Source organism: Neoarius graeffei, chromosome 4, assembly GCF_027579695.1.
Source record: "Neoarius graeffei isolate fNeoGra1 chromosome 4, fNeoGra1.pri, whole genome shotgun sequence".
NCBI lineage: Eukaryota > Metazoa > Chordata > Actinopteri > Siluriformes > Ariidae > Neoarius > Neoarius graeffei.
Genome location: NC_083572.1, coordinates 10,879,016 through 10,906,297, shown reverse-complemented (window position 1 = coordinate 10,906,297; position 27,282 = coordinate 10,879,016). Strand labels below are relative to the sequence as shown.

Genomic DNA, 27,282 nt, shown 5'->3' with positions numbered 1-27,282 from the left:
AAGTGCAAGGATTCTTTTTTAATCCTCTCTTTTCTCCCTTCTTACAGCGTCATGGCCGTAGTTCCTTGTATCGCCAATGGGGGCGCCCCCACCCTCAGTCAGCATGGAGCCGCCGCTCAAGCTGGAACAGCGTGGGGCGTGCAACTCGGGGCCTGGCGGTAGGGGGGAGCCTACGGGTCCGAGGTCCCCACTCCCACCCAACTGAGCGAGAGTCCCTCCTCTCCCCACGCCCCCAACTCTCACATCACCCACCTCTCCTTTCTCGTCGTTATCCCCTTCGCCGGGATCGGCGTGCCCTCTCACTTGAGCTCCCGGAGCAGCTCCAGCTCCCTGGACCCCCACTGCAGCACCCCCTTTTGACCAGGAAGAAAAGTGTGTGTGGGGAGCAGCACCATGACTGTAATGGGAAAGCACCAGTGCGTCAGAGAGCACTGCTCAGTGAGGTTTATCCCCAACTCAATGCTCAGAAAGACAAACCACACCTCGACGAGGAGACAGACTATGTAAGTTATGGATCAAAGTTTTATCAAACTTGGAGCCAAAATTTATAAACATACAATATGTAATCTCTGATATAGTGATCGGTCAAATTTTTTTCTTTTTTTATTTTATTTTATTTCATTTTATTTGATTTTGTTTCCATAACTTTAGCTTTAAACTGAAATATGTACAAAAGTTTTCCCGGGCCACTGTGATCCCAAGCAGAACAAAGCAGTGACTGAAAATGTACAACCCCAATTCCAAAAAAGTTGGGACACTGTGTAAAACATAAATAAAAATAGAACGTGAAGATTTGTAACTCATGGAAACCTGATATTTCATTGAAAATGGTGCAAAGGCAGCATATCAAATATTGAAACTGAGAACTTTTATTGTTTTTTGAAAAACATGTTCATTTTGAATTCGATATCAGCAACGCATTTCAAAAAAGTTGGGACAGGGGTAACAAAATAAGTTGTGTAATGCTAAAAAAAACCCCACAAACAAACAAATAAACAAAAAAACCCTAATTTGGTTAATTGGCAACAGGTCAGTAGCATGAATGGGTATGAAAAGAGCATCCCAGAGAGGTGGAGTCTCTCAGAAGTAAAGACGGGGAGGGGTTCACTGCTCTGTGAAAGACTGTGTGGGCAAATGGTGCAGCAATTTAAGAATAACGTTCCTCAATGTAAAATTGCAAAGAATGTGGGGATCCCATCATCTATGGTTCATAATATCATTAAAAGATTCAGAGAATCTGGAGAAATCTCTGTATGCAGGAGACAAGGCTGAAAACTGACATTGGATGCCTGGGATCTTCAGGCCCTCAGGAGACGCTGCATTAAAAGTAGACACGTCTCTGTAGTGGAAATCACTGTATGGGCTCAGGGACACTTCAGAAAACCATCATCTGTGAAAACATTTCATGACTGCATCCACAAATGCAAGTTAAAACCAGATATAAACAATATCCAGAAACACCGCCACCTTCTCTGGGCCCGAGCTCTTTTACGATGGACTGAGGTGAAGTGAAAAATTGTCCCAAGGTCTGACGAATCAAAAGTAGAAATTCTTTTTCGAAATCATGGACACCACGTCCTCCAGGCTAAAGAGGAGAGGGACCATCCGGCTTGTTATCAGTGTACAGTTCAAAAGCAGCATCTATAATGGTATGAAGGTGTATTAGTGCACATGACATGGGTAGCTTGTACATCTGGGAAGGCATCATTAATGCTGAATGATATATACACACTTCAGAGCAATATGCTGCCGTCCAGACAAAATCTTTTTCAGGGAAGGCCTTCCTTCTTTCAGCAAGACGATGCCAAACCGCTTTCTGCACATATTAAAACTGCATGGCTTCATAGTAAAAGAGTCCGGGTGTTTAACTGACCTGCCTGCAGTCCAGGCCCGTTTCCCATTAAAAAGATTTGGTGCATTATGAAGCGCAAAAAGACCCCGAACTGTTGAGCAACTGAAATTGTATATCAGGCAAAAATGGGACAACATTTCTCTTTCAAAACTACAGCATCTTGTCAGTTCCCAAACATTTACAGTGTGTTGTTAAAAGTAGAGATGCAACACAGTGGTAAACACGCCCCTGTCCCAACTTTTTTGAAATGCGTTTCTGACATCAAATTCAAAATGAGCATCTCATCTCATTATCTCTAGCCGCTTTATCCTGTTCTACAGGGTCGCAGGCAAGCTAGAGCCTATCCCAGCTGACTACGGGCGAAAGGCGGGGTACACCCTGGACAAGTCACCAGGTCATCACAGGGCTGACACATAGACACAGACAACCATTCACATTCACACCTACGGTCAATTTAGAGTCACCAGTTAACCTAACCTGCATGTCTTTGGACTGTGGGGGAAACCGGAGCACCCAGAGGAAACCCACGCGGACACGGGGAGAACATGCAAACTCCACACGGAAAGGCCCTCGCCGGCCACGGGGCTCGAACCTGGACCTTCTTGCTGTGAGGCGACAGCGCTAACCACTCCACCACCGTGCCGTCCCAAAATGAGCATTCAAAAACCAATAATATCTTTCAGTTTCAACATTTGATATGTTGTCTTTGTACTATTTTCAATGAAATACAGGGTTTCCATGAGTTTGCAAACGATCACATTCCGTTTTCATTTACAGTTTACACAGCGTCCCAATTTTTTTTGGAATCGGGGTTGTATAATGGTCATCATGGATCTCAAAATTTCACCACGTGAAGGGTTTCCAAGCCACCCCACAAATGTTTTGTTGCCGTCCATTTAGTGCACTACCATTTCAATGAAATGGATGACAAGATAACCATCTGAAAGAATAAAGCAAATGATATCTGAAAAGCATAATTCAGTTTCATCCGTCAGGTATATCATGAGAGCATCGTGCGCTATTCAGTAACAGACGCTGATGTAGCACTGTTCTTAATAATAGCTTTCCAGTGGCACTTTATTCCTGCTTTTGATTCTTCTCTTGTGACAGGACGACAATGCGAGATTCAGGTTTCTCTCTGTCACCACACACAATAACACATCATTACAAACTGTAGTGCATCATTACAAATTGTTTCTTCTGTGAAAGACAGTCGTTGATCCTGACTAAGATGTTTCAGACGGTGTGAGAATTGGTACAGAACACTCAAGACATTCTCTGCATTGTACTTTTTTTTTTTAATCAACAGCCGTGTTTGTAAAAGAGCAACTGATTGCTTGATTTTTATTTATTTTTTTTAATAGAAGTTAATGGAATGCACTTTGTAAGAAAATGACATGTTTGTTGGAATAAAATTGCCTGCAGTAGTGTTTGCTGAGTGTTTAATGATAGTTTTACACTATGTGCAATTGTGGGTGTGTTTCACTGACTCATTGCCATTATGCTCCTTTTAAAGAGCCTATGTTTTCGGATACAGAAGATGATTGAGGTGTATCGCCCAGACTGGTGCGAGACAAGGGAAGACTGGTCTGTCTACTTGTTTTCCCCTGAGAACAAGTGAGTCATCCAAAAGGGGGAAAAAAAAAACCTTTCTTGTATTGAAAAATGACTTAAAGGTATACTCGGCCACTTTGGAGGTTTTAATCGTTGACGTAATTTGTGTGCAAAGAAATCGCCTAATTTTGACTTGACCGTTTTCTTAATACCATAATTGGGAATGGGAGTGGGGAGAGGACTTTTTTTTTCTTTCTCTCACTGTTGTATTTCATTTCCTCCTCATTTCCTTATCCATCAAGATCAAGTGTATTCTTGGGTTTCGCGTGACGTCACATCCGCCTCATTAGTTATTCAAAACTTTAGCTGGTGGTCTACCAAAGCTCAGTTGACAAAGCATTTGTACGGAGAAGGTGCATTGCTCGTAGGAAAAACGCCTTACGCTTGTGTTGTTTTAAGTTGTTCGAATAAATCAAACCATGAAACTGATAAAAGTTTCTTCAGGGTTCCCTGTGAACTAATAAAAAAGGGTGAACGAACACAGGATTTCACAAAGACGTTGAGAAAGGTGGCTTTTGAACCTCTCGATGAAATCGAAGGGAGCCGAGTCGAAGCATGCTCGAGTTTGCAGTGATCACTTGGTGAAATGTTTGTATCCCCCTCTCAGCTACACTACCGTTCAAAAGTTTGGGGTCACCCAGACAATTTTGTGTTTTCCATGAAAAGTCACACTTTTATTTCCCACCATAAGTTGTAAAATGAATAGAAAATATAGTTGAGACATTTTTCTGGCCATTTTGAGCATTTAATCGACCCCACAAATGTGATGCTCCAGAAACTCAATCTGCTCAAAGGAAGGTCAGTTTTATAGCTTCTCTAAAGAGCTCAACTGTTTTCAGCTGTGCTAACATGATTGTACAAGGGTTTTCTAATCATCCATTAGCCTTCTGAGGCAATGAGCAAACACATTGTACCATTAGAACACTGGAGTGAGAGTTGCTGGAAATGGGCCTCTATACACCTATGGAGATATTGCACCAAAAACCAGACATTTAGTAGAATTTAGCTAGAATAATCATTTACCACATTAGCAATGTATAGAGTGGATTTCTGATTAGTTCAAAGTGATCTTCATTGAAAAGAACAGTGCTTTTCTTTCAAAAATAAGGAAAGTTCAAAATGACCCCAAACTTTTGAACGGTAGTGTATGTCCTTAGTGTTTTCCAAGTACTTTTCTTGCTAGGTGTCGTTATTTTATGGTACTTCTTTTAGTCACGAAGTGCGAAAATCCCCAGCTGTTTCTTTGTTTACTCTTCACTCGATGGCTGCCATATTGAAAACAACACGTGTCTCGCTTTCTTTAACAGGGTGTCCTAGTGGTCTTTTCAACAAGTCTTTCAGCAAGTGCACGCAATCAAAACAACCATGAATAATAAAGTCCATATGCATGAATTTCGTGACAAAATTCTTCCCCAGCCGTACAGTTACAATGCGCCGTGATCACTTTTCTGTCTTGTTTAACTAAGATCCAGGTCTTTAAAGGGGTGTCTGATGATCTTTGGGAATGATTTACCTGAGAGATAAGAGCCAACTCAAGTGAGAATCAAGCCAACTGTTGTTTGTTTACACTTCAACTTGCAGCGCTTCGTTGTAAAGACGCGAACGAAAAGCTTAAAAAAAACATACTTACATGGGCAAAAACAATCCAGGATTCATTCAGCAGAGACTTGATACCGAGGTCCTTTACCCAGCCATGTACAAAAAAGTTGTAAGCCTCCATACTCTTCCACGCTTTCATCTGTTTTGCGGTGTAGAAGGACGTCTGCAACACCAGATAGTTGGAGATGTCGGGGAACTCGACTGAAGGGTAGTTTTCGAGATCGTATGACAAATCCTTCTTTCCCAGACTGTACGGGTCGATTCCATTTCACATAGCGATCTTCTGAATATATCTAAAGCGAGCAGTGGCTTCTAGATTACGAGCGTACTCTGATAAGTTATCGCTAGTTGTTTGCACTACAGCAGCCGTTTTGATTTGCTAGACCACCAGCAGTTTTACCGGAGGTGAAATTGCGAAAAAAAGTCACATGACTGAAGCCCAAGAATAACCTACAGTGAGCATGAATAATGGAAAAGGATGAAGATACACAGGCAGAGAGCCACAAACTACATTTAACAGTTATTCCACAAAATTGAGTTGTCTATGGGCTGATAACTGACAAGGTGTGTAGCATTGAGTTGGCTATAAGCCATGAGACTGAGTGGAATAACTGTTTTATTCTATCCACATTCACTGGATTTTGAGAAACGGCATTTTTAATTTTAATTTTTTGCAAATTCTATAAATGAAAACTTTTTACACAAAATGTCCGACAAAATCATTTCCGCTTCTTTTTTTGTAGAAAGTATTTAATTCTTCCTTGGACATTTGAGTTCTGTTCTGTAATTTTCAAACTTCTTTGAGCTTTTGAACGAGTCTAATAAATTCAACAAATTTTCACGCTTCAAAATGAAGAATGTAAACAAACTGGCGAAATGACAAAAGCAATTCGTGAAAAATGTGATAATAATAATTCTTGAAAAATTAAAAAAAAGAAGTTTGTACCATCAAATACTTTCATTCCATATTTTTTTCTTTCTTTTTTTTTTTTGCTTTCTTTGTATTTTTTGGGATTTTGTTTTTGAGTAGAGTTTTTATTTCGTCCTCGGTTGGCTCAGCAAAACGCTCCACCATTTTGTTTTTCTCTACTCATGGTATATGAGCTGATAGCCTAGTAGTAGGGTAGCCAATCAGAGTGTGCAGTTGCTCATATCCAATGAATGTGGATATAATAATAAGGGATGTGCATTCTTTAGGAGATGGGAATGAAAATGTAAATTAAAAAGGATGGAATAATTGAGATTTCGGGTGCCCTAAGGAAAGGTGAAATGCATGGAGGGATCAAGGTCTGTAATGGTGGAATGGAATGTGAAAAGAATGAATGAAGAAGATGAAGGATACGATGTCACAGTGGAAGTTGAAAAGGATGGAGAGATGGAGGTATATGATTGATTTGAAGAAGAAAAGAGATGAAGAGATGGAATGGGGGAATTGAGAGTGAAACTGGATGTGAAGTGTAAGGTGGAATAGAGAGATGGAGGTGTTTTGGTGGAATGGAAGGTGGAAAAAAAGTGAAGAGATCGAGGTATACAGTGGTACAATGGATGGTAAAATGGATTAGTGGCTTGGAAAGTGACAAACCTGCAGCAATGGCAGAAGAATGTAGGTATGGGTTGATGGGATGGAGGGTGAAGATGATGGGAGGATAAAGCAATAGTAGGGAAGGATGTAGAGGTTGAGATATACTGTAGGAGTGTGAAATGGATGTAAAAGGACCGTGGATTGGATTGTGAAGATGCTGGATACATGAGGACAAAGGCTCAAGGGGACAATAAAACAGCACTGATGAGGCAGACAGGAAAGTAATGCAGATAAAAAGAGATGGAGGGGATGGAGCACTTGAAGGAACAGAACAAACACTGAAGTGCAGACTATTGAAGGATGAGATGGTGATGGTGCGCTAGTTTTGATTAGAGTATTGATCAAGCCCGAGGGAGTAACAGATGAAGCAGGAGAATCAGGTGAATTGCAGCATGCCACACATGAGTTTCTTTGAAGAAAACAGACCTGAGATTCTTGTTCAGTGAAAAGAAACATTTTTTTTTTCCTGTTCAGAAAAAAAAGGTGAGTTCCACTGAGGTGGAACTGAATTATTAACTCCTCTCTCCTTCCAACTCTCTCTCTAGGTTCAGGTTAACTTGCCAGAAGATCATCGCTCATAAATTGTTTGACTATGTTGTGTTGGCCTTCATCTTCCTCAACTGCATCACAGTGGCCCTTGAAAGGCCCAAGATTCACCAGGGCAGTCTGGTAGGATTTGATTCTTTCTTTATCCCAATAACAATTCACACAGTCAGGGAAAAATCATGTCTTTGAATCCTTAAGATCTTAATCCTTGGTAATCCATACCAGAAATCCAAGTGGGCATAATTGGTCCTGCTTTTTGGGTGTAAAATAAGGTCTTCCTCACTTCCTGTTAATCAGAGTCAGCATATATTAGCTCATATATATGGAAGAGAAGAGTTAGTGTTATCTTTCAAGCATGTTCAAGATAAAACTGGGTAACGGTATCCTCTAAAAGGCACTTGGGGCTGATTTATAGTTCAGTTCAATGAAGAATTGCCAAAAGGAAGAGATGTAAACTGATTATTATGAGGCATGTTTCAAGCAGGACAGAGGATAACCAGTGATATACACTCACTGGCCAATAGGAACTTGTTCGTGATTGTAAGATTCCTGTTCTTGGCTGCAGGAGAAGAACCCAATGTGGTCTTCTGCTGAGATGCTTTTCTGCTCACCACGGTTGTAAAGAGTTACTATGAGTTACTATATCCTTCCTGGCAAAAAAAAAAGAAGAAGCTCAAACCAATCTGGCCATTTTCCTCTGATCTCTCTTATCAACAAGGTGTTTGTTTCCACCCACAGAACTGTCGCTCACTCACTCAGTGTTTTTTGATTTTCGCACCATTCTGTGGAAACTCTACAGGCTGTTGTGTGTGAAAACCCCAGGAGATCTAGTCTGGTTAACACCAGACCATATCACAAGTGAAATATGGTCTGGAATCCGCCTATTGAATTTCTCATAGGGGAGGTGTGGTTTACGATTGTCAACGGCCGTTTATTGGACGTTGCGAATGTCTATCATTTGGTGTATACGTAGCCCATGGCCAATCATGGCAGTTGTACCCGGTGACGTAGTTAGAGCGACGAAGAAGACGAAGAGGCGAAGAAGAGAAGGAAAGAGAAAGAGAAGGCAAAACAAAATAGGAAAACAATGGCACCGAACGATTACTGCCGTTTGTGCAAGACAAATATGAGAGAAGCTGGACCCTCCGTATTTGGACATTCAACAGACATGTTTTTGACCAAAAAAACCAACAAGCATATCCGAGAGATTAGCGCTGTTAGGAGTCCCAAATAAACTACAAGTTTCCGTTTGTTGAGTAGTACGCGTCACCGTCTTTCCACCCCTCCCCACTCTCTGATTGGCTCCCTAACTCAGGCGAGCCTTTAGACCATAGTTTCCATGCTGTCTTTTCAGATCGGAACGATTGTGCAAAGCAGCATGGGATTTCCCAGGCTACAGGAGATCAGCAGTTTCTGAAATACTCAAACCAATTCAAACCATCTGGCTCAAACCTACACCCATACCACAGTGAAAGTGACACTTTGAGATCACAATTATTTTTCCGATCCTGATGTTTGAATGAGGTGAACATTAACTGAAGCTCTTGATTCATATCTGCATGATTTGATGCATTGTGCTGCTGTCAAGGGATCGGCTGATTAGATAACTGCAGAAAACAGCAGGTGGAGGGGTGTTCCTAATTGCTGGGTTTCACGTGACATCACATCCGCCTCATTAGTTATTTCAAAACTTGAGCTGGTGGTCTACCAAAGCTCAGTTGACAAAGCGTTTGTACAGAGAAGGCGCATCGCTCGCTTGCGTTGTTTTAGGTTGTTTGAATCGATCAAACCGTGAAACTGATAAAAGTTTCTTCAGGGTTCCCTGTGAACTAATAAAAAAAGGTGAACGAACACAGGATTTCACAAAAAGATGTCAAGAAAGGTGGCTTTTGAACCTCTCACTGAAATCGAAGGGAGCCGAGTCGAAGCATGCTCGAGTTTGCAGTGATCACTTGGTGAAAGGTTTGTATTTCCCTCTCAGCTCTGTCCTTAGTGTTTTCCAAGTACTTTTCTTGCTATGTGTCGTTATTTTACAGTACTTTTTTTTAGTCATGAAGCGCTAAAGTCCCCAGCTGTTTCTTTGTTTCCTCCTCACAAAGTCCATATGCATGAAGGTCGCCACAAAATTCTTCCCCAGTTGTACAGTTACAATGCGCCGTGATCACTTCTCCGTCTTGTTTAACTAAGATCCAGGTCTTTAAAGGGGTTTCTGATGATCTTTGTGAATGATTTACCTGAGAGATAAGAGCCAAGACAAGTGAGAATCAAGCAAACTGTTGTTTAACACTTCAACTTGCAGAGCTTCGTTGTAAACACGCGAACGAAAAGCTTTAAAAAAAAAAACATACTTCACGGGCAAAAACAATCCAGGATTCATTCGGCAGCAGCTTGATAGCGAGGTCCTTTACCCAGCCACATCCAAAAAAGTTGTAAGCCTCCATACTCTTCCACACTTTCATCTGTTTTGCGGTGTAGAACGATGTCTGCAACACCAGATAGTTCAAGATGTCGGGGAACTCGACTGAAGGGTAGTTTTCAAGATCGTATGACAAATCCTTCTTTCCCAAACTGTAACTCTGATAAGTTATCGCTAGTTGTTTGCACTACAGCAGCTGTTTAGACCACCAGCTATTTCACTTCCGGTAAAACCGCTAAGAAAAGTCACGTGACTGAAACCCAGCAATAAAGTGGCTGGTGAGTGTACACAGATCCTCCAAAAGTATTGGAACGCCAAGGCCAGTTCTTTTTTTGCCTGGCCATGCACTGAAGACATTTTTGTTTGAGATTGAATGATGAATATGAGGCACTCGATCGGAATTGCAGGTTTCATTTCCTAATATTTGAGCAATTCCAGCGTTATGGACGTGACACTTGAACTTAAAATGGCAACAAATGACCCAGTGCATGTTTTATTGTCTCCCAGTATTTAAACAGGTGTTGCATATTTTAAGGCTGTACCATACTGGAGAAGTGATAGAACAAGAACAATTCCCATAGTACATCTAGGGCATGCCAGAAAATGCCAATAAAAGATGCGTTATGGATGTGACAGAAAAAGTATCACTTTTCTTGGGTGACTGTACATTTTTATCAAACTCTGTGAAATCGTAAACCTAATGTCGAAATGGAGATATCCATTTGATAGAGGGGTCCAAGGTGAATATTAAAAAATCTTTGTTTAAAATATTTTGTATTTCATGCAGAGTTTCGGAAGGAAAAGTCAGCGTTATGGATGTGACGAAATTTCGTTATGGATGTGACGCGTCTGAAATAGACATGGCATATGTTTAGAAAATCAGCAATTTAACCACCATAACCCTTTGAAAAACTCTCTAAATATCAGCTAAAACTATCAAAGTTCTTAAATAATATTTAGGATGGCTATTGTTTTGCTGTTTTGTGGATTTTAGCATACATTTCTGTGGCTTGTGGCAATAATATAGAATTGTACATGATCAAAGTTGATTTTAGCTTGGGTTTTACATTATAAGAAAGAAAGACTGACAGTGACGTATTAGGTTGGTTACAAATTGGTTCAACTTATTCACATCTGTAAAATACAGGCCTAGGTGAGATCTCTGGGAGTGGTTTTGATGTATTACATGTTGCTTTATTTTTGCATGGTGAAGTTGACATTTACATGGAATTGCCCATTTATATCTTGAAATGGAGGGTTTTATAATAATGCACTGTTCCAGAACACTCTGGAACTGGGAATGTAAAACTGATTGCGAAGACATTCCAAATAAGAAAGAGAGAGAGAGAATTGTAGAATCTGAGCTCTTGAATAATTTGCCATTCCAGAAATAGAGTTGAGCATATACAGCAGGACGTTCTAGGAATTCTAGAATTGTTCGTTGTTCCATAACTCATCAAATCCATCCATTTAGACAGAATTTGCAAGAGAAATTTTCAATGGAGAATTTTAGCATCATCGCCTCTCCAGCCGTTCGAAACATCTTGAATTTATTGATGGAACGTTCCAGAAATGTTCCGTTAGTTTTGCTCTTCTTGTACTCAGCATGACTCTGCTTTGCCATGCTGACATTTACATGTTCCCTTCTCCTGAATAATAAAGGCAGGATATTATTCACACACTTCTTTCTGAGAATGCTGCCATTTTCTTCTTTTTTTCTACTCTGCTATTTGCTTCAAAATGCTACATTTTTACTGTTATTAGGACTGTCAAAAAGACATGAAAGGGAAGATAATTGTTCTGCTCTTTCTCTTCTCTCACTTTTTTTTTGTACGACAGGAACGAGTCTTTCTCACCATCTCTAACTACATCTTCACTGCCATCTTCGTAGCCGAGATGACGGTCAAGGTAAATACAGTGCTCCGCTCGTACAGTACAAACTGCTGTCTGTCTGCACCATCCAATTTCAATCTGCTGCACGGGCTTCCAGCTGTGTCTGTGACAACACTTGCGGGTTTTCGAAAAGAAAAGCATATTTAATTCCATCTTTTTATAGACTAGGCTTTATGGCTGTGGAAATTATTTATTCATGCATGAATGTCAGTTTCAAGCTTTAAATATCTTTTTTAATAGTCTGAAGTCATGTATAATTTAGGCATGCTGTCACATGCCAGGATTTCGCAGTGTGATGGACTTCCTTTTGGAGGAATTGTCACAAATAACGCAGGAATTAGAGTGAGTCTTGTCTTATTAAAGAAATGGTTTAGTCGAAAATGAAATGCATACAGTGTGCCCGCTGATTAAAAATGTAGTCAAGCAGCAAAAACGTTTTTGGTGTTGCCTTGGAGCAACAAGACTAATGTTGCTAACATGTAAGAGAAGCAGACAGCCTGAAATTTAATCATGTGCTGAGAAAGGAGTGATTTTTGACTTAAAATGGGCACTATGGCTGTTTCTCGTTCTTTTGGGTGTCTGATATTCCACAGGGCTTGAGATTATTAAACAAGCAGCTCAGGGAAAGAATGATTTTTGATTGGAAGCCATAATGGGTGGTACGGAGGTGTAGTGGTTAGCACTGTCGCCTCACAGCAAGAAGGTTATGGGTTCGAGCCCAGCAGCCGACGGGGGCTGTGTGGAGTTTGCATGTTCTCTCCATGTCTGCATGGGTTTCCTCCGGGTGCTCTGGTTTCCCCCACAGTCCAAAGATATCCAGATTAGGCTAATTGGTGGCTCTAAATTGACCGTAGGTGTGAATGGTTGTTTGTCGCTATGTCAGCCCTGCGATGACTTGACGACTTGTCCAGGGTGTACCCTGCCTCTTACCCATAGTCAGCTGGGATAGGCTCCAGCTTGCCTGTGACCCTGTACAGGATAAGCGGCTACGGATAATGGATGGATGGTTTGCGATTTTGGTTTTTGCGAATTTGGCATCTGGGAAAACCCATCAGAAGAGGCTGAGGCTGAATTCTGGTAAACGGACAAAATGATGATTTGGGCTTTTTTCTTGGTTTGACAGCTCCACTGTAGGAAAAGAGATTCTGTACATTTTACCAAAACAAGACAGAATGTCATTTATTTATTTATGCAAGTTATTTTCAAACTTTACTTTGGTTGTCTTCTTGCAAAAGACTTTAAAATTCACCTTTCTCAGTTTTCACTTTACATGAGATACAGTATTGCATTACATTAATGGCATTCAGCAGACGCTTTTATCCAGAGCGATGTACAACGTACCAGGGCACTTCAGCCATGCCTGCTGGTCCACGGAATCAAACTGGCAACCTTTTCATCCCAAAGCTGCTTCTCTTACCATTAGGCCATGGCTTGTGCAAATACTGTAAGACATTGATCTGACTTCAGGAAAGGCTGTTGCTCTCAGAACTACAGTGGATATAAAGGTCTACACAGTGCTGTTAAAATTGCAGAGTTTTGATATATAAACCAAGATAAATCATCAGATCGTTTGTTCCACCTTTAACACAAGCAACAGGTGGCACGGTGCTGCAGTGGCTATCACTGTTGCCTCACAGCAAGAAGGTTCTGGGTTTGAGCCCATCAGCCGATGGGGCCTGTGTGGAGTTTGCATGTTCTCCCCGTGTCTGTGTGGGTTTCCTCCGGGCTCTCTGGTTTCCCCCGCAGTCCAAAGACATGCCGTTAGGTTAGCTGGCTACTCTAAAAATTGCCCATTGGTGTGGGTGTGTGTGAGTACACCAAAAGGAACTGGCCTCCCTACTGCTGCAATTCTGGCCAAGCCAACCAAACATGGTTTGTCTCAAGCCCAGACTGGGTTTGGCAGTGATGACGATGAATACAAGCAACAAAATTCAATTAAAAACAAATAGAAACATTTTAGGGGGGAAATTGAAAAAAAAAAAAAAACCTTGGTTGCACAAGAGTGAACATCCCCTCACTAAAACTTTGTTAAAAGCACCTTTTGCTTGAAATAGAGCACTCAGTGTTTTGAGGTAAGAGCCTACCTCATCTTGATTTGGCATTTTTATTCCATTTTTCTTTGCAAAAATGCTTCAGATCTATCAAATTATAAATGGATCGCCTGTGCACAGTCCTTTTCAAGTCGTTCCATGGGTTTTGGATAGAATTTAGATATGGACTCTGAGTGGGCCATTCCAAAACTTTGATCATCTTCTTCTGAAGCCATTCCTTTGTTGCTTGAATTTGTGCTTTGGGGAGTTATCCTCATGGAAGGTACATTGTTTTTCTCTTCATCTTCATCTGTCTAACAGAGGCCTGCAGGTTTCGTGCCAGAATAGATTGGTATTTGGAGCTGCCCATGATTCCATTATTCCATTTCAAGCCCCAGTCCGACGTGAAGAGAAGCAGCTCCATAGCATGATGCTGCCACCAGCATGCTTCACCATGGGTATTGTGTTCTTCTAGTGATGAACTCTTTTGTCTTGTTTTTACACCAAACTTTAGAAGGTTTTTTGAATTATGCCCAAAAAGTTCTACCTTGCCTACATTAGACCATCACACGTTTTGCCACATAGTTTGGTATAACTAAGGTGGGCTTCGATGCTTTTTTTTTTGGTTCCTGAAATAGACTTTCTATCTCGCCACACTACCCCATATCCAGATATTCCGGCAGCTCCTTGAACGTTGTCTTTGGTCTCTTGGCAGCCTCCATCCATGTTTTCTTATTCTTTTGTCAATTTTGGAGATGCATCCAGTTCTTGGTAATGTCACTCTAGTGTCCCAATTTCTCCACTTGTTGATGGTGGCTTTCACAGTGTTCCATGGGATATCTAATGTTTCCAAAAGTCCTTTGTACTTCAATCCTGATCAGTACCTCTCAACAGTGACATCCCGTACATACTTTGTGGTCCATGGCTTCAGCAGTCAGATGAAACTATGATATCAAGAAATGCCTACAGTATCAGCTGCAGACTTCTTTTTTTTTAATCTATCCACTATATATATCAAAGAAGATATCTCATTTTGACCATTTGAAGGGTTTTCCCAACCCGCCACACCTATTTGCCCATGTCCATGTTTTCTATCTCCCACAGATGATATCAAGGACCCTCTCACACCAGAATCTGGTCTTCCCAGGCAGTCTCCTGTCCCAGTACTAACCAACTCTTTAAGGCATATGGGTGTGGCGCCAATCTCCGTTTCGATAGCCCCCGGCCTCTCGCCTATACAGCTAGGGTTACAGCGGGGGGCTACTCCTCTGGTAACCATGAGAGATTGGCTCCCCACTCACATCTGTATTTCAGTGTGCCTTGCCAGACGGTAGTAGGTACCATTGTTACGATGGTCTTTGGTATGACCCAACTGTGAGTAGAACTCGCGATCTCCTGGTCAAGAGGCAGACATGCTAACCACTAGGCCAACTCATGGTCCACGGATGATGACCTCTTATTGATGTTGTAGACTATATATGACTGCGAGCTGGCCTAGTGGTTAGCGTGTCTGCCTCTCAATCAGGAGATCACAAGTTCCACTCGCGGTTGGGTCATACCAAAGACCATCATAAAAATGGTACCTACTGCATGCTGCAATACATATGCGAATGGGGAGTCAATCTCTCGTGGTTACCAGAGGACCAGCCCCCCACTGTAACCATAGCTGTATAGGCAACATGCTGAGGGTTGTAGAAGTAGAGATCAGTGCTGCACAATGTGCCTTAAGGGCCTGGTTCGTACTGGGACGGGAGACTGCATAGGAAGACCAGGTCCTGGCACAGGAAGGATTTTGACTTCTTGACTTTGAGACTATATATGATTTGATTGTAGATCCTGGAATCTAAAATGATGCATTTATCTCCCTTTCCCTCGTTTCCCTCTTTCTTGCCTCTCTCCCATCCCCCATGGCAGATGTGTAATTAGCTGATGATGGTATTAATTACTCGATTAATTTCTCAGAGGCATTCTATCATGTGTCTGTACTGTTCTCTGGGTTTCTCTGCCTCACTTCATTACGAGTCTAACAGAGTCTGTTATTAACAAGTTGAGCTCAGAGAGAGAGAGAGAGAGCACAATAAAAGGCCCAATTAACATGTTGGCATTAATGATGTGAATATCAATATCTGGATAACAAACCAGATTAGACATTAATGTTGATGGGGTTTTTTTAAAGATTTTTTTTTCTTTCCTGTGCAGTATGCTCGTTAGATTGCTAGGTAGGAAGTGTGTGGGAAGTCCACCAGCTGTGAACAGTAGGATTGCCAGAGATGAGTTTATTGTACACCATTGAGTTACTTTTCTTTTGATTAGAAAGGGATCATAGTCATAGCATAGAAAAGGAAATAGCATATTTATGATCAGTCTAGAAACATATAAATACTGTATAAGTATTGCAGTTCTGCATGGAAAAGTTTCTTTCCTGTCATTTCTCTTGCCATCTCTCCTTGACACTGATATTGTCGGTCGATGAAGTGAGGTGCAAAATGCATGATGCAGAAAATAAACGCAGAAATAAACATGAAACAGAAAGTCAAATGGAAAGGAAAAAAGTTCAAAATCCACCCGTGCCTCCTGTTGAGAAAGGTGTCAAGATTGATTGGTTCTTGACAGTGTCATGTGCTTTAAGACTAAAATCCAGCCCTTCTGTCTTCACAATTCCGGCTTTGGAGATAGCTCCTGCTGGTCACATGGCGTCTGCTCTGGACTTGATGTAATGAGAGCAAAGAGTCTCATAGGAGTCACATTTTATTTCTTTCAATCATCTGCATCTCTTTCATCCTTTTATTTTCTAGACCTTACATAAGTTTCCCACTAAGTCCTCCAGGGATTCTGTCAAAATGACAGCACACGCCTCTCTTTCTCTGTGATAAAATGTGTCGCAATTTTTTTTTTGAAAATATACACAAAGTATGAAACAGTACACCATTTTCTTTCTCTCTCTCTCCTCTCTCTCTCTCTCAGGTGGTTTCAATGGGCTTATATCTGGGAGATCGTGCGTACCTGCGCAGCAGTTGGAACATTCTGGATGGTTTCCTTGTCTTTGTGTCTCTGATTGACATTGTCGTGTCGATGGCAGGAGGGGCCAAGATCCTGGGTGTGCTGCGTGTCCTTCGGCTACTAAGAACCCTGCGCCCCCTCAGGTACGAGGGACATGCAACACCTTCAGTTTGTCAAGTTTGTAATTCATAGATAAATAATAATTGAATACGTAATTCACAAAATGAACTCTCGGATGAGAAAAGCAACATACTTGAGCCAGTAACAAGCTTTCATTTGATGTTATATTCTATACTGCAAATATTCCTTTTAATAAGAGATAATACTTGCAGCAGAGTTGTAATAATAATAATAATAATAATAATAATAATGACATTATTTCAAGACATACTGCAATTGTAATAGGATAACATGGTCACAGCTGGTATATAGAAAACATCTGGTCAAAATTGATGTATTGATCAAATGAATTAATCACATCTTTTTCCCCCTAATTTAAGGTGACCAGATTTCTGAGAAGAAAACCAGGGACGTTTTTTGGTTTGGCGGTGAAAATATCATTAAAACATCTCATGTTTTCTCATCTCATCTCATCTCATCTCATTATCTCTAGCCGCTTTATCCTGTTCTACAGGGTCGCAGGCAAGCTGGAGCCTATCCCAGCTGACTACGGGCGAAAGGCGGGGTACACCCTGGACAAGTCGCCAGGTCATCACAGGGCTGGCACATAGACACAGACAACCATTCACACTCACATTCACACCTACGCTCAATTTAGAGTCACCAGTTAACCTAACCTGCATGTCGTTGGACTGTGGGGGAAACCGGAGCACCCGGAGGAAACCCACGCGGACACGGGGAGAACATGCAAACTCCGCACAGAAAGGCCCTCGCCGGCCATGGGGCTCGAACCCGGACCTTCTTGGTGTGTGGCGACAGCGCTAACCACTACACCACCGTGCTGCCCCATCTCATGTTTTCATCTTTGTAAAATAAAATGGGGGACATTTCTGGTTTTCATGTATTTCGATCATGCATTTCATAAAAAAGTGGGATTTTCCTCACTGAGTGCACCGTAAGCCGATTCTGCAACTGCTTTAGGTTAACGTTAATTAAAGACAATGTGAAAATCTCTGGTATGGGTACATAGTTTAGATTTATAGACTCTTCAATTGTTGACTAGCTGAAATAGATGTTTTCGACCCATGAAAGTAAATAAATTAATTACAATATACGTGTGCCTCTAGTCGGTGGTGTAGTGGTTAGCGCTGTCGCCTCACAGCAAGAAGGTCCGGGTTCGAGCCCCGTGGCCGGCGAGGGCCTTTCTGCGCGGAGTTTGCATGTTCTCCCCGTGTCCGCGTGGGTTTCCTCCGGGTGCTCCGGTTTCCCCCACAGTCCAAAGACATGCAGGTTAGGTTAACTGGTGACTCTAAATTGACCGTAGGTGTGAGTGTGAATGGTTGTCTGTGTCTATGTGTCAGCCCTGTGATGACCTGGCGACTTGTCCAGGGTGTACCCCGCCTTTCGCCCGTAGTCAGCTGGGATAGGCTCCAGCTTGCCCGCGACCCTGTAGAACAGGATAAAGCGGCTAGAGATAATGAGATGAGATGAGTTTACTTCAATCCAAGCAATTTCAAGGTATGGTAAATAATAATAATAATAATAATTATTATTATTATTGCGGATACAAATGATTCCCGATCTCCCATAGCCTAAATTGTAGCCATAGCTGAATTGACAACCTAGCCTAAATGAGTAGCCTTAATCAAAATGTGTAGTCCGCTACACATCACAACAAATTATACAAATTACTGACACTTTGGTAACATAACCATAAGCCTACAGCTTTACATAGCCAGCTACTCTGTGGGATAACACACCAGTTTGTGTGTAAGTTAGCTTATGGCAATGAACTGTTCCAATTTTACCTCAGCTGGATTTCTGTTACAGCAACGCTACATCTAGCAACAACTTCAGCTGACTGACTGGCGCTGCACGGAGCTTTCTCCTGCTAGCATTGGCCGCAGTAGGCTACGGTTTGTTAGGTCAACCGCTACATCTCAATACAGTGTCACAAGCAATGTTATGTCATCTACAACATCGCAAAATGTAATGTAGCTTAGACATTTAAAGGCGAAATAACATAGGTGACAAATAATGTCACTTCGGCCTACAAAAAAGACTACGGTTCACCTGTCCAGGAGCGGATGAAGCGATCTGTCAAAGCTGAATGAATGACTTTTTAGTTGAGGCAAAGATTCTAGCGCTTTGCTAAAATTTGTTCCTCCGCTCCACCAATCAAAATACTGGAAAGACTATCGCCAGAGGTGTTCTAGAACATCTTTGTTATCGGCCTGAGCCTGTCTTAAAGTGATCCACAAGACAATACGTGAGGTGTCTGCTGAAATCTAGGAAATGTTTTGGTCTTTTTTTTTTCGATCTGATTTTAATTTTCAGGTCTGCCGGTCATGGTTAAAAATGGGGACGTTTCCGGGGACAGCTCCAGCTGGGGACAGCTGGCCACCAAAAACACGGGCTGTCCCCGGAAAACAGGGACAACTGGTCACCTTACACTAATTGTACAAGTCTATTATTTAAAAGTTCTATCTCTGAAACTAAGTATATGCAATCGAGGTATTAGTAGATTCTAGCGCAGCCAACGTGCTGATAGAAGAGGAATCTCTTCCGTTCAAAGACTTTTCTTGACGTTGTTATGGTATGCATGAATTGTGGAAAAAAAAGCATTTCAGTGACATTTTAATCCAATTTATACGTTTTAGATATGTGCTCACATGCTAGAAAGCGAAATAAGCTAATGTTTTACTGAAGCTAGCTTTAGATACCCCCAACTACCTCCAATTAGGGATGGCGAAAACTAAAAAAAAATCTTGACCGACCACCGAGCCTCATTAGCCGGTTAAAGTCGGTTAACCTATGAGTTTAAAATTCTAGAATTGGAATTATTAGAATCTATTCTAAATCTAATCGCGAGCGTCCGCACATTCAGTCCCAGTCGCTGCCCTCCACTCACATTACCTTTTCTACAGCGCGAAACATTTAGTCAAACGTGGCACTGATGTCGAGGGGTTTGTACAGTGGTGCTTGAAAGTTTGTGAACCCTTTAGAATTTTCTATATTTCTGCATAAATATGACCTAAAACATCATCAAATTTTCACACAAGTCCTAAAGGTAGATAAAGAGAACCCAGTTAAACAAATCAGACAAAAATATTATTCTTGGTCATTTATTTATTGAGGAAAATGATCCAATATTACATATCTGTGAGTGGCAAAAGTATGTGAGCCTCTAGGATTAGCAGTTCATTTGAAGGTGAAATTAGAGTCAGGTGTTTTCAATCAGTGGGACGACAATCAGGTGTGAGTGGGCACCCTGTTTTATTTAAAGGACAGGGATCTATCAAAGTCTAATCTTCACAACACATGTTTGTGGAAGTGCATCATGGCACGAACGAAGGAGATTTCTGAGGACTTCAGAAAAAGCGTTATTGATGCTCATCAGGCTGGAAAAGGTTACAAAACCATCTCCAAAGAGTTTGGACTCCACCAATCCACAGTCAGACAGATTGTGTACAAATGGAGGAAATTCAAGACCATTGTTACCCTCCCCAGGAGTGGTCGACCAACAAAGATCACTCCAAGAGTAAGGTGTGTAATAGTCGTCAAAGTCACAAAGGACCCCAGGGTAACTTCTAAGCAACTGAAGGCCTCTCTCACATTGGCTAATGTTAACGTTCATGAGTCCACCATCAGGAGAACACTGAACAACAATGGTGTGCATGGCAGGGTTGCAAGGAGAAAGCCACTGCTCTCCAAAAAGAACATTGCTGCTCATCTGCAGTTTGCTAAAGATCATGTAGACAAGCCAGAAGTCTATTGGAAAAATGTTTTGTAGACAGATGAGACCAAAACAGAACTTTTTGGTTTAAATGAGAAGCATTATGTTTGGAGAAAGGAGAACACTGTATTTCAGCATAAGAACCTTATCCCATCTGTGAAACACGGTGGTGGTAGTATCATGGTTTGGGCCTCTTTTGCTGTATCTGGGCCAGGATGGCTTGCCATCATTGATGGAACAATGAATTCTGAATTATACCAGCGAATTCTAAAGGAAAATGTCAGGACATCTGTCCATGAACTGAATCTCAAGAGAAGGTGGGTCATGCAGCAAAACAACGATCCTAAGCCCACAAGTCATTCTACCAAAGAATGGTTAAAGAAGAATAAAGTTAATGTTTTGGAATGGCCAAGTCAAAGTCCTGACCTTAATCCAATCGAAATGTTGTGGAAGGACCTGAAGCGAGCAGTTCATGTGAGGAAACCCACCAACATCCCAGAGTTGAAGCTGTTCTGTACAGAGGAATGGGCTAAAATTCCCCCAAGCCGGTGTGCAGGACTGATCAACAGTTACCAGAAATGTTTAGTTGTAGTTATTGCTGCACAAGGGGGTCACACCAGATACTGAAAGCAAAGGTTCATATACTTTTGCCACTCACAGATATGTAATATTGGATCATTTCCCTCAATAAATAAATGACCAAGTATAATATTTTTGTCTCATTTGTTTAACTGGGTTCTCTTTATCTACTTTTAGGACTTGTGTGAAAATCTGATGATGTTTTAGGTCATATTTAGGCAGAAATGTAGAAAATTCTAAAGGGTTCACAAACTGTCAAGCACCACTGTATTGGAGCGGAGGACAAATGGCTCCAGCTTCGAGACATCGTGATAAGCGTGAAATCCCCCCTCGACCCCTCCTCATTGTCCTTCTCCACCCAGGTCTGTGTCTGCGGCCGTGTCAGCACTTTTGTTAAGTTGCAACTCGGCATTAAAAATATCAGTGTGAACATGTTCTCAATAAATTGCCGTCATTTTCCAAGCGGCAAGCTTTAGTTCAGTCACTACCGGTGCTTGCATTGAGTAGCCTATTGAAAACAATCCTATCATACACTTGTCCCATCTTAACTTTTCATTGAAGATAGGACGTTTTAGCGATACGGCCCCTGGTGTTTACAGTTAACTGCAGTAGGCTGTGTGTTGATATTGCATACTGCTACGGACTAGGCACTTTTCTTCGAAGTGAGACACAGAGACCTCATACTGCAATTGTCTTCCAGCTACTGATATTACGGTTACATGCAGGGCCGCTGACAGCTTTGGCTGGGCCCGGGACAAAATGCTCTGAATGGGCCCCCCAGGCCAACCCACACACACACACCCCTCTCTTATCCCAGTCTCTACTCACTCCAACCCTTAAATGACAGGTATTCAAAAACCATTCAACCGGTCAACAACCATTTCATTTTAGCATTTCAACATTTTTACAGTTTTAACATTTTAACAAAAAAAAAAAGCCCAAAACCAGCAACCTCACACACATTGTGATCCTGTGAAGTAATCCCCAATTTCACTGAATCTTTCCCCCCGTACTGTAACGGAATAAGCGGTTACTGTTATTTTGTATCCTTTAACCGAACGCCATTAAATGTATTCCGTTACGCCCCAAGCCTGCATGCGACAGCCCCCGCAATGCCTTCCTAAACTCATGGATAGTCTACTATAATCACGCGATTGGGGTGCTCTTGAAGGAGCAGCGATGGACGGGGGATTTCGGGCAGGGCTGGGGGCGAACATAGTATACTGTGCGTGCGTACTGTCCAGTGTGAAAAGCAGAGAAGAACACACCGCTCGAGAAACGGCGGGATATGATTGCGGGCTAATGTGAATATTCTTAGCTTCAATCAGATATATGAAACACAATGTTATTAAGCCGTTGTGGTTATGAAATGATTCAATGCCCTGTGCGTTTGATATGGTGTTCAGTGTGACTTGCTCTCCCCTCGTTTGTAACATGAATTGTGTGCCGCGCGTGCCTTGGTTGGGGTTACTTTACGGGGCTGGAAAAAGTTGGCTGTGTCTTACCTGGCTCAGCTGCCCCACTGCCTTTGCTAGTACCTGCTGCATCATCCGAAACTTTTTTAAAATATTTATGCAGTGAGGCCCTGAGTCTCTTGGTTTCTTCCTCTCTTTTATTTTCTTTGCTCCTGACTTGTGCATGTTGGCAAATGGCACGCACGCTGATTGTCGAAGCGCTATGATCGAACGATGTCGTTTTTTTCCCCTTAATCAAAGAGTCAGACCAAACCATTTTTGCATTAGGGGTGGTAGGGGGTTCTTGACGCCTTTTTCAAAGACAATAAAGGCAAAAGATCTAGAAATCATTTATTGAATGCAAATATAGCACATTTCTCCCCCAAATCAACACATTTTGAAATGAAATAAAATAATTTAATCGCAACTTCATGAGAGCCCAGTTCTGGGCCCTCCCCATTCCTGGGCCCGGGACAACATACCCGTTTGTCCCTGCCCTGTCGGCGGGCCTGGTTACATGGCTGCTAATTGTGCACAGCCATTGGGAATGGGATAGCTGGAGCTGAGCTGATTAGCCGCTAAGCTAATATAGCAACTGTCTGATGCGAAGTAACATCAGTGAGTAACCAGGTTTTAGTTCAGATCTTGTGTATTATTATTATGTTGACATTAATATTCACCAGACTAATCAACCATCGACTTCATTCATGCGCCGTGTTCTTGGTTCTTTGATAGTCAAGAATTTCCTTGATGTTACGTACCTGGTTAACATCATAGTAATCCAACACTGAGACTTTTCTTTCGCCGAGTGGCAGCTGTCTTCAACTGGCGTGGGAGGGCGGGACATGACTGAATGGGTGTTTCTGATTTGTCAGCTGTCGTCCTTACACCACATGGCATGCCCCAAGCGTTTACAAAACAGAATTCCAGGTTCTCCGCTCCAAAATCGGCAGCTTCAAAACGATTGATTTTTTTTTTTAACCGACAACCAAAAAAAAATTAACCGGTTGACGTTGATTTGGTCAACCATCGGTCAAACGGTCATCGGTTAACATCCCTACCTCCAATTAAATTTTTTTTCCCTGTCTTTTTTATGTAAAGCAGCATTTAGTTAGCATTTAGTTTAGCTAGCATGGAAAAGATGACCTTCATTAGGCTAGGCTAGGTTCATGGCTAGTGGCGCTAGCTCCAGTCGCATAACTTAACTAGCATCATAACAAACATAAGACAGCTAATAAGGTGTCTTTTTTATGAACTGACTCAATAATCCATGCTAAATGCTTCTCTTAACATATCATGAAGTAATAAATCGATGCTTTTTAATCTACATTTGAAACGTTTTGACTTTTTTTTTTTTTGAAGTGTATTATTTGAGGCAGCTGTTAGCTTTCTGGAGCAAATTCATGCCTGTCCACTCAGATGAAACATTTTAATGTGAAGCTTCTGCTCCAGCCTGCACCTGCTCTGTGTGTGTGTGTGTATGTATACACACACCTGCCACCAATACATAGGCTACTTGGCCCGAGCATTTGGCTAGTTTTTGCTATGCTACATTGCACAAACTTGAAGTAACCCTGATGAAAGAAAGATAATGCTGAAAGATGAATGAATTGTGCTTTAATTTGGGCTTGTTACGCTGTTGTAGCTGTAGCACGTAGCCTACAGGTGAAGTCAAATACTGTAATAGTAAGCTCACAACATATCAAATATGTTCAGCTGCTTAATCTGACAGCTGCAAAAAAAGGTGGTCATCAGAAAGCTTCAGGTAACTGGAAGGGCACTTGGTAGAGTGCATATCTCTGTCAAGCCACATATTATTAACATCAAAATCAAATCACTTGAACCTAGGATAATACTAAAGCTGTACACCAAATTTCATCCAAATCTGTTCACTACTTTTTGAGTTACGTTTGGAACAGACAAAAAAAATCCTGGATCCACATACATATCCGGATCCTGGATACACATACGTATTTGAATTTGCATCAAAATCTAAGCAACTGTTCCTTGGTCCATAGCCCACATTTCCTCCAAATTTCATCAAAATCCGTTCACTACTTTTTTGAGTTACGTTGAAAAGAGGTAACAAACAAACCAAGGCAAAAACATAACCTCTTCCAACAAAGTTGTCAGAGGTAAATAGTTGTTCCCTCACTATTTACTTTCACTGTTTTTATGCTAATAAGACAAACAGGGAAAAAAAAAAAAAAAAAAACATGCAGCCATGGCCGTAGCCAGCTATAAGGCCACCGAGGGCCGGACCTCGGTCATTTTTAAGAGCTGAAAATACATTTGTACGCTAAATATTCAACTGGATAAAAAAAATAAAGAATAACATTAAAACATCTCCGTAAAAAGTGCATTGTTAATTACGTTAAACGTTGATTCTGTCTTCTGTTTCTGTTTCGTGTGCACGGCTCTGAGACCAAGAACACAAAAACGAATGAGCGCGCGACTCGGGGGAGGAACGCAGTGCAGTAGACACTTTTTTTCATGGTAACCATCAGCGCACTTTCATGAAGCTGTTAAATTTACATTTTTGAAGCAGCGCAGTTTTGTCCTCATTGCTTGGGCCAGATCAAACCATTAAACAAGCTTAAATTATTCTTACTCTTGCTACATACATGATTTTTTTTTTTTCAAAACTGATGATATTCAGTTCAAACACCGTTAAAAGTAATTTCAGGAATAGATCTCTTGTGTGACGTTTAGTTCACCCCTCTCATTTAAATATGTCAAAAAATTTTCGGCATGCGCTTTGCGCATCACGGACTTCGGTGATTTTAAAATGCTGGCTACGACCCTGCATGCAGCTTGTCCTGTTACCGATCGAGAACCGAGGAAGTGGAAAGTCCTCTCTCCTGAAGACTTTCCCATGGCGGAAAACCTACTCTTCGAAACCACTGACACTCCAGACTCCTTCCAAAAATGTTCATATTTGTTCATGTTTTTGGATTTGTTTGTTATTGGTCTTCTGTGGAGTGTTTTATAATGACAAGTCCCTGTGAATGAGTTGTAGATATGAGTGATTCCACGCTTATGGGTACTGAAATGGGGACATGAACTTATTTTTAAAAATTCACCTAAAACCATTTCTTTTTTTACCATCAGGTCACAAAACATGTAATCTTTAATGAATGATATGTTAAAAGATAACTTTAATTTTCTGAGATGTAATAAAAACATATTTATATGCCAAAGTCAAACCTATGAGTTCCAAAATGATGTCTGTTACATTACTTATGTTACGATTGTCCATCTCGCGTCTGTTACAAATTAATTACAATCTAGCTATATACCATGTTAATCTTATTGAAAGAATGTGTATGTTTATTCTACTACACATGTTTATTAATTATATTTGCTAAAACATCACCTTCCTATGTTTCAAAAAGTAATTCTACATTGTTAAAATTGAGAATATATATGTCCACAACACTTCTGTTACGTTCTGACTTTGGCATATAAATATGTTTTTATTACATCTCAGAAAATTAAAGTTATCTTTTAACATATCATTCATTAAAGATTACATGTTTTGTGACCTGATGGTAAAAAAAGAAATGGTTTTAGGTGAATTTTTAAAAATAAGTTCATGTCCCCATTTCAGTACCCATAAGCGTGGAATCACTCATATAAGAAAAGATTGCTGCTTTGAATTACACCTGGACCAATCAGATTTGCATTCAACAGCATTTCTGTGTAACGTTACGCATACAGGGTGATCAGCCGGGCTCCTGGACTGAAGCTGGTGGTCGAGACTCTCATCACGTCTCTCAAGCCCATAGGAAACATTGTCCTCATTTGCTGTGCGTTCTTCATCATCTTTGGCATCCTCGGGGTACAGGTTGGAACCAGTTTATTTCTATTAGTTCAACCCTGCCAAAAAAAACACCCTCACTCGAGCCTCATCTGCTATTTAATCATCTCTGTACTCACTCTCCCTGCTTGGTGTCAAAACCCATCAGAGTGTTTATACTGATCGCTCCGTCTCTTGTGCTGTTTCACCCTCCCCTTCCTCACTGTACTGGATCTCTCGGTTCTGTAATGAATCCTGAAAGCTCATCTCCAAGACCTTGTTCATACTGTACTCTTTAGAGCCTTGGGTTATTTTTCCTATCTTGAGCTCAGAATTACATCTGAGGCCTTAATGAAACATTGACTAATACAAGTGTGTGTGTGTGTGTGTGTGTGTGTGTGTGTGTGTGTGTGTGTGTGTGTGTGTGTGTTTCAGCTCTTCAAAGGGAAGTTCTATTATTGTGTTGGCCTGGATGTCAAGAATATCACCAATAAGTCTGACTGTCTGTTGGCTCAATACAAATGGGTTCATCACAAGTATAATTTTGACAACCTGGGGCAGGTATAGACATTTTTTTAAAAAATAATATTTTATCTTTGTGGGTTTCCTTTGTGTTCCCAAAAAACTTTCTGAAAGTGCCTTGGCTACACTAAAGCATGAACGAGTGTGTGTACGGTGCCGTCCGATGGACAGGCATCAAATCCAGGGTGTATTCCCGCCTCACATCAAGATTTTGGCTTCAGGATCAAACAGTTCCTGAACATTTAGTTTAGTTTTTGTTTTTAGTGTGATGTTTTATTTGTATTCAGCACCACCATTTTGCGATATCATTATAAACCAAGACTGTATTTTTGTTTGAATGTTCAGATTTTTTATGATTGGAATTTTTGTTTTTGTTTGTTTGTTTGCACCTTTTTCATTTGTTGCTTTTATCTTTTGTGTTTCCTTTTAGTTTTTCCGCAATGTGTAGTTTGTTGTCTGCACCACTAGTAGAAAATAAGGAATGCAGTTTTGTTTGTTTTCATTTTTATTGTTTTGTTGTTTGTTTTACTGGTCCTTTTT

General features: G+C 41.1%; 1 protein-coding gene across 1 annotated transcript in view; it reads left to right on the top strand.

The window, feature by feature from the left end:
* cacna1ia (calcium voltage-gated channel subunit alpha1 Ia) overlaps positions 1–27,282 on the top strand; it is a 431,086-nt gene that overhangs the window by 311,306 nt on the left and 92,498 nt on the right. Inside the window, exons 16-22 of the mRNA XM_060918817.1 lie at positions 48–503; positions 3,369–3,469; positions 7,193–7,316; positions 11,449–11,517; positions 16,497–16,675; positions 26,142–26,268; positions 26,656–26,781. Coding sequence (XP_060774800.1) covers positions 48–503; positions 3,369–3,469; positions 7,193–7,316; positions 11,449–11,517; positions 16,497–16,675; positions 26,142–26,268; positions 26,656–26,781 — 1,182 coding nt within the window. The remainder of the gene's footprint in view (positions 1–47; positions 504–3,368; positions 3,470–7,192; positions 7,317–11,448; positions 11,518–16,496; positions 16,676–26,141; positions 26,269–26,655; positions 26,782–27,282) is intronic.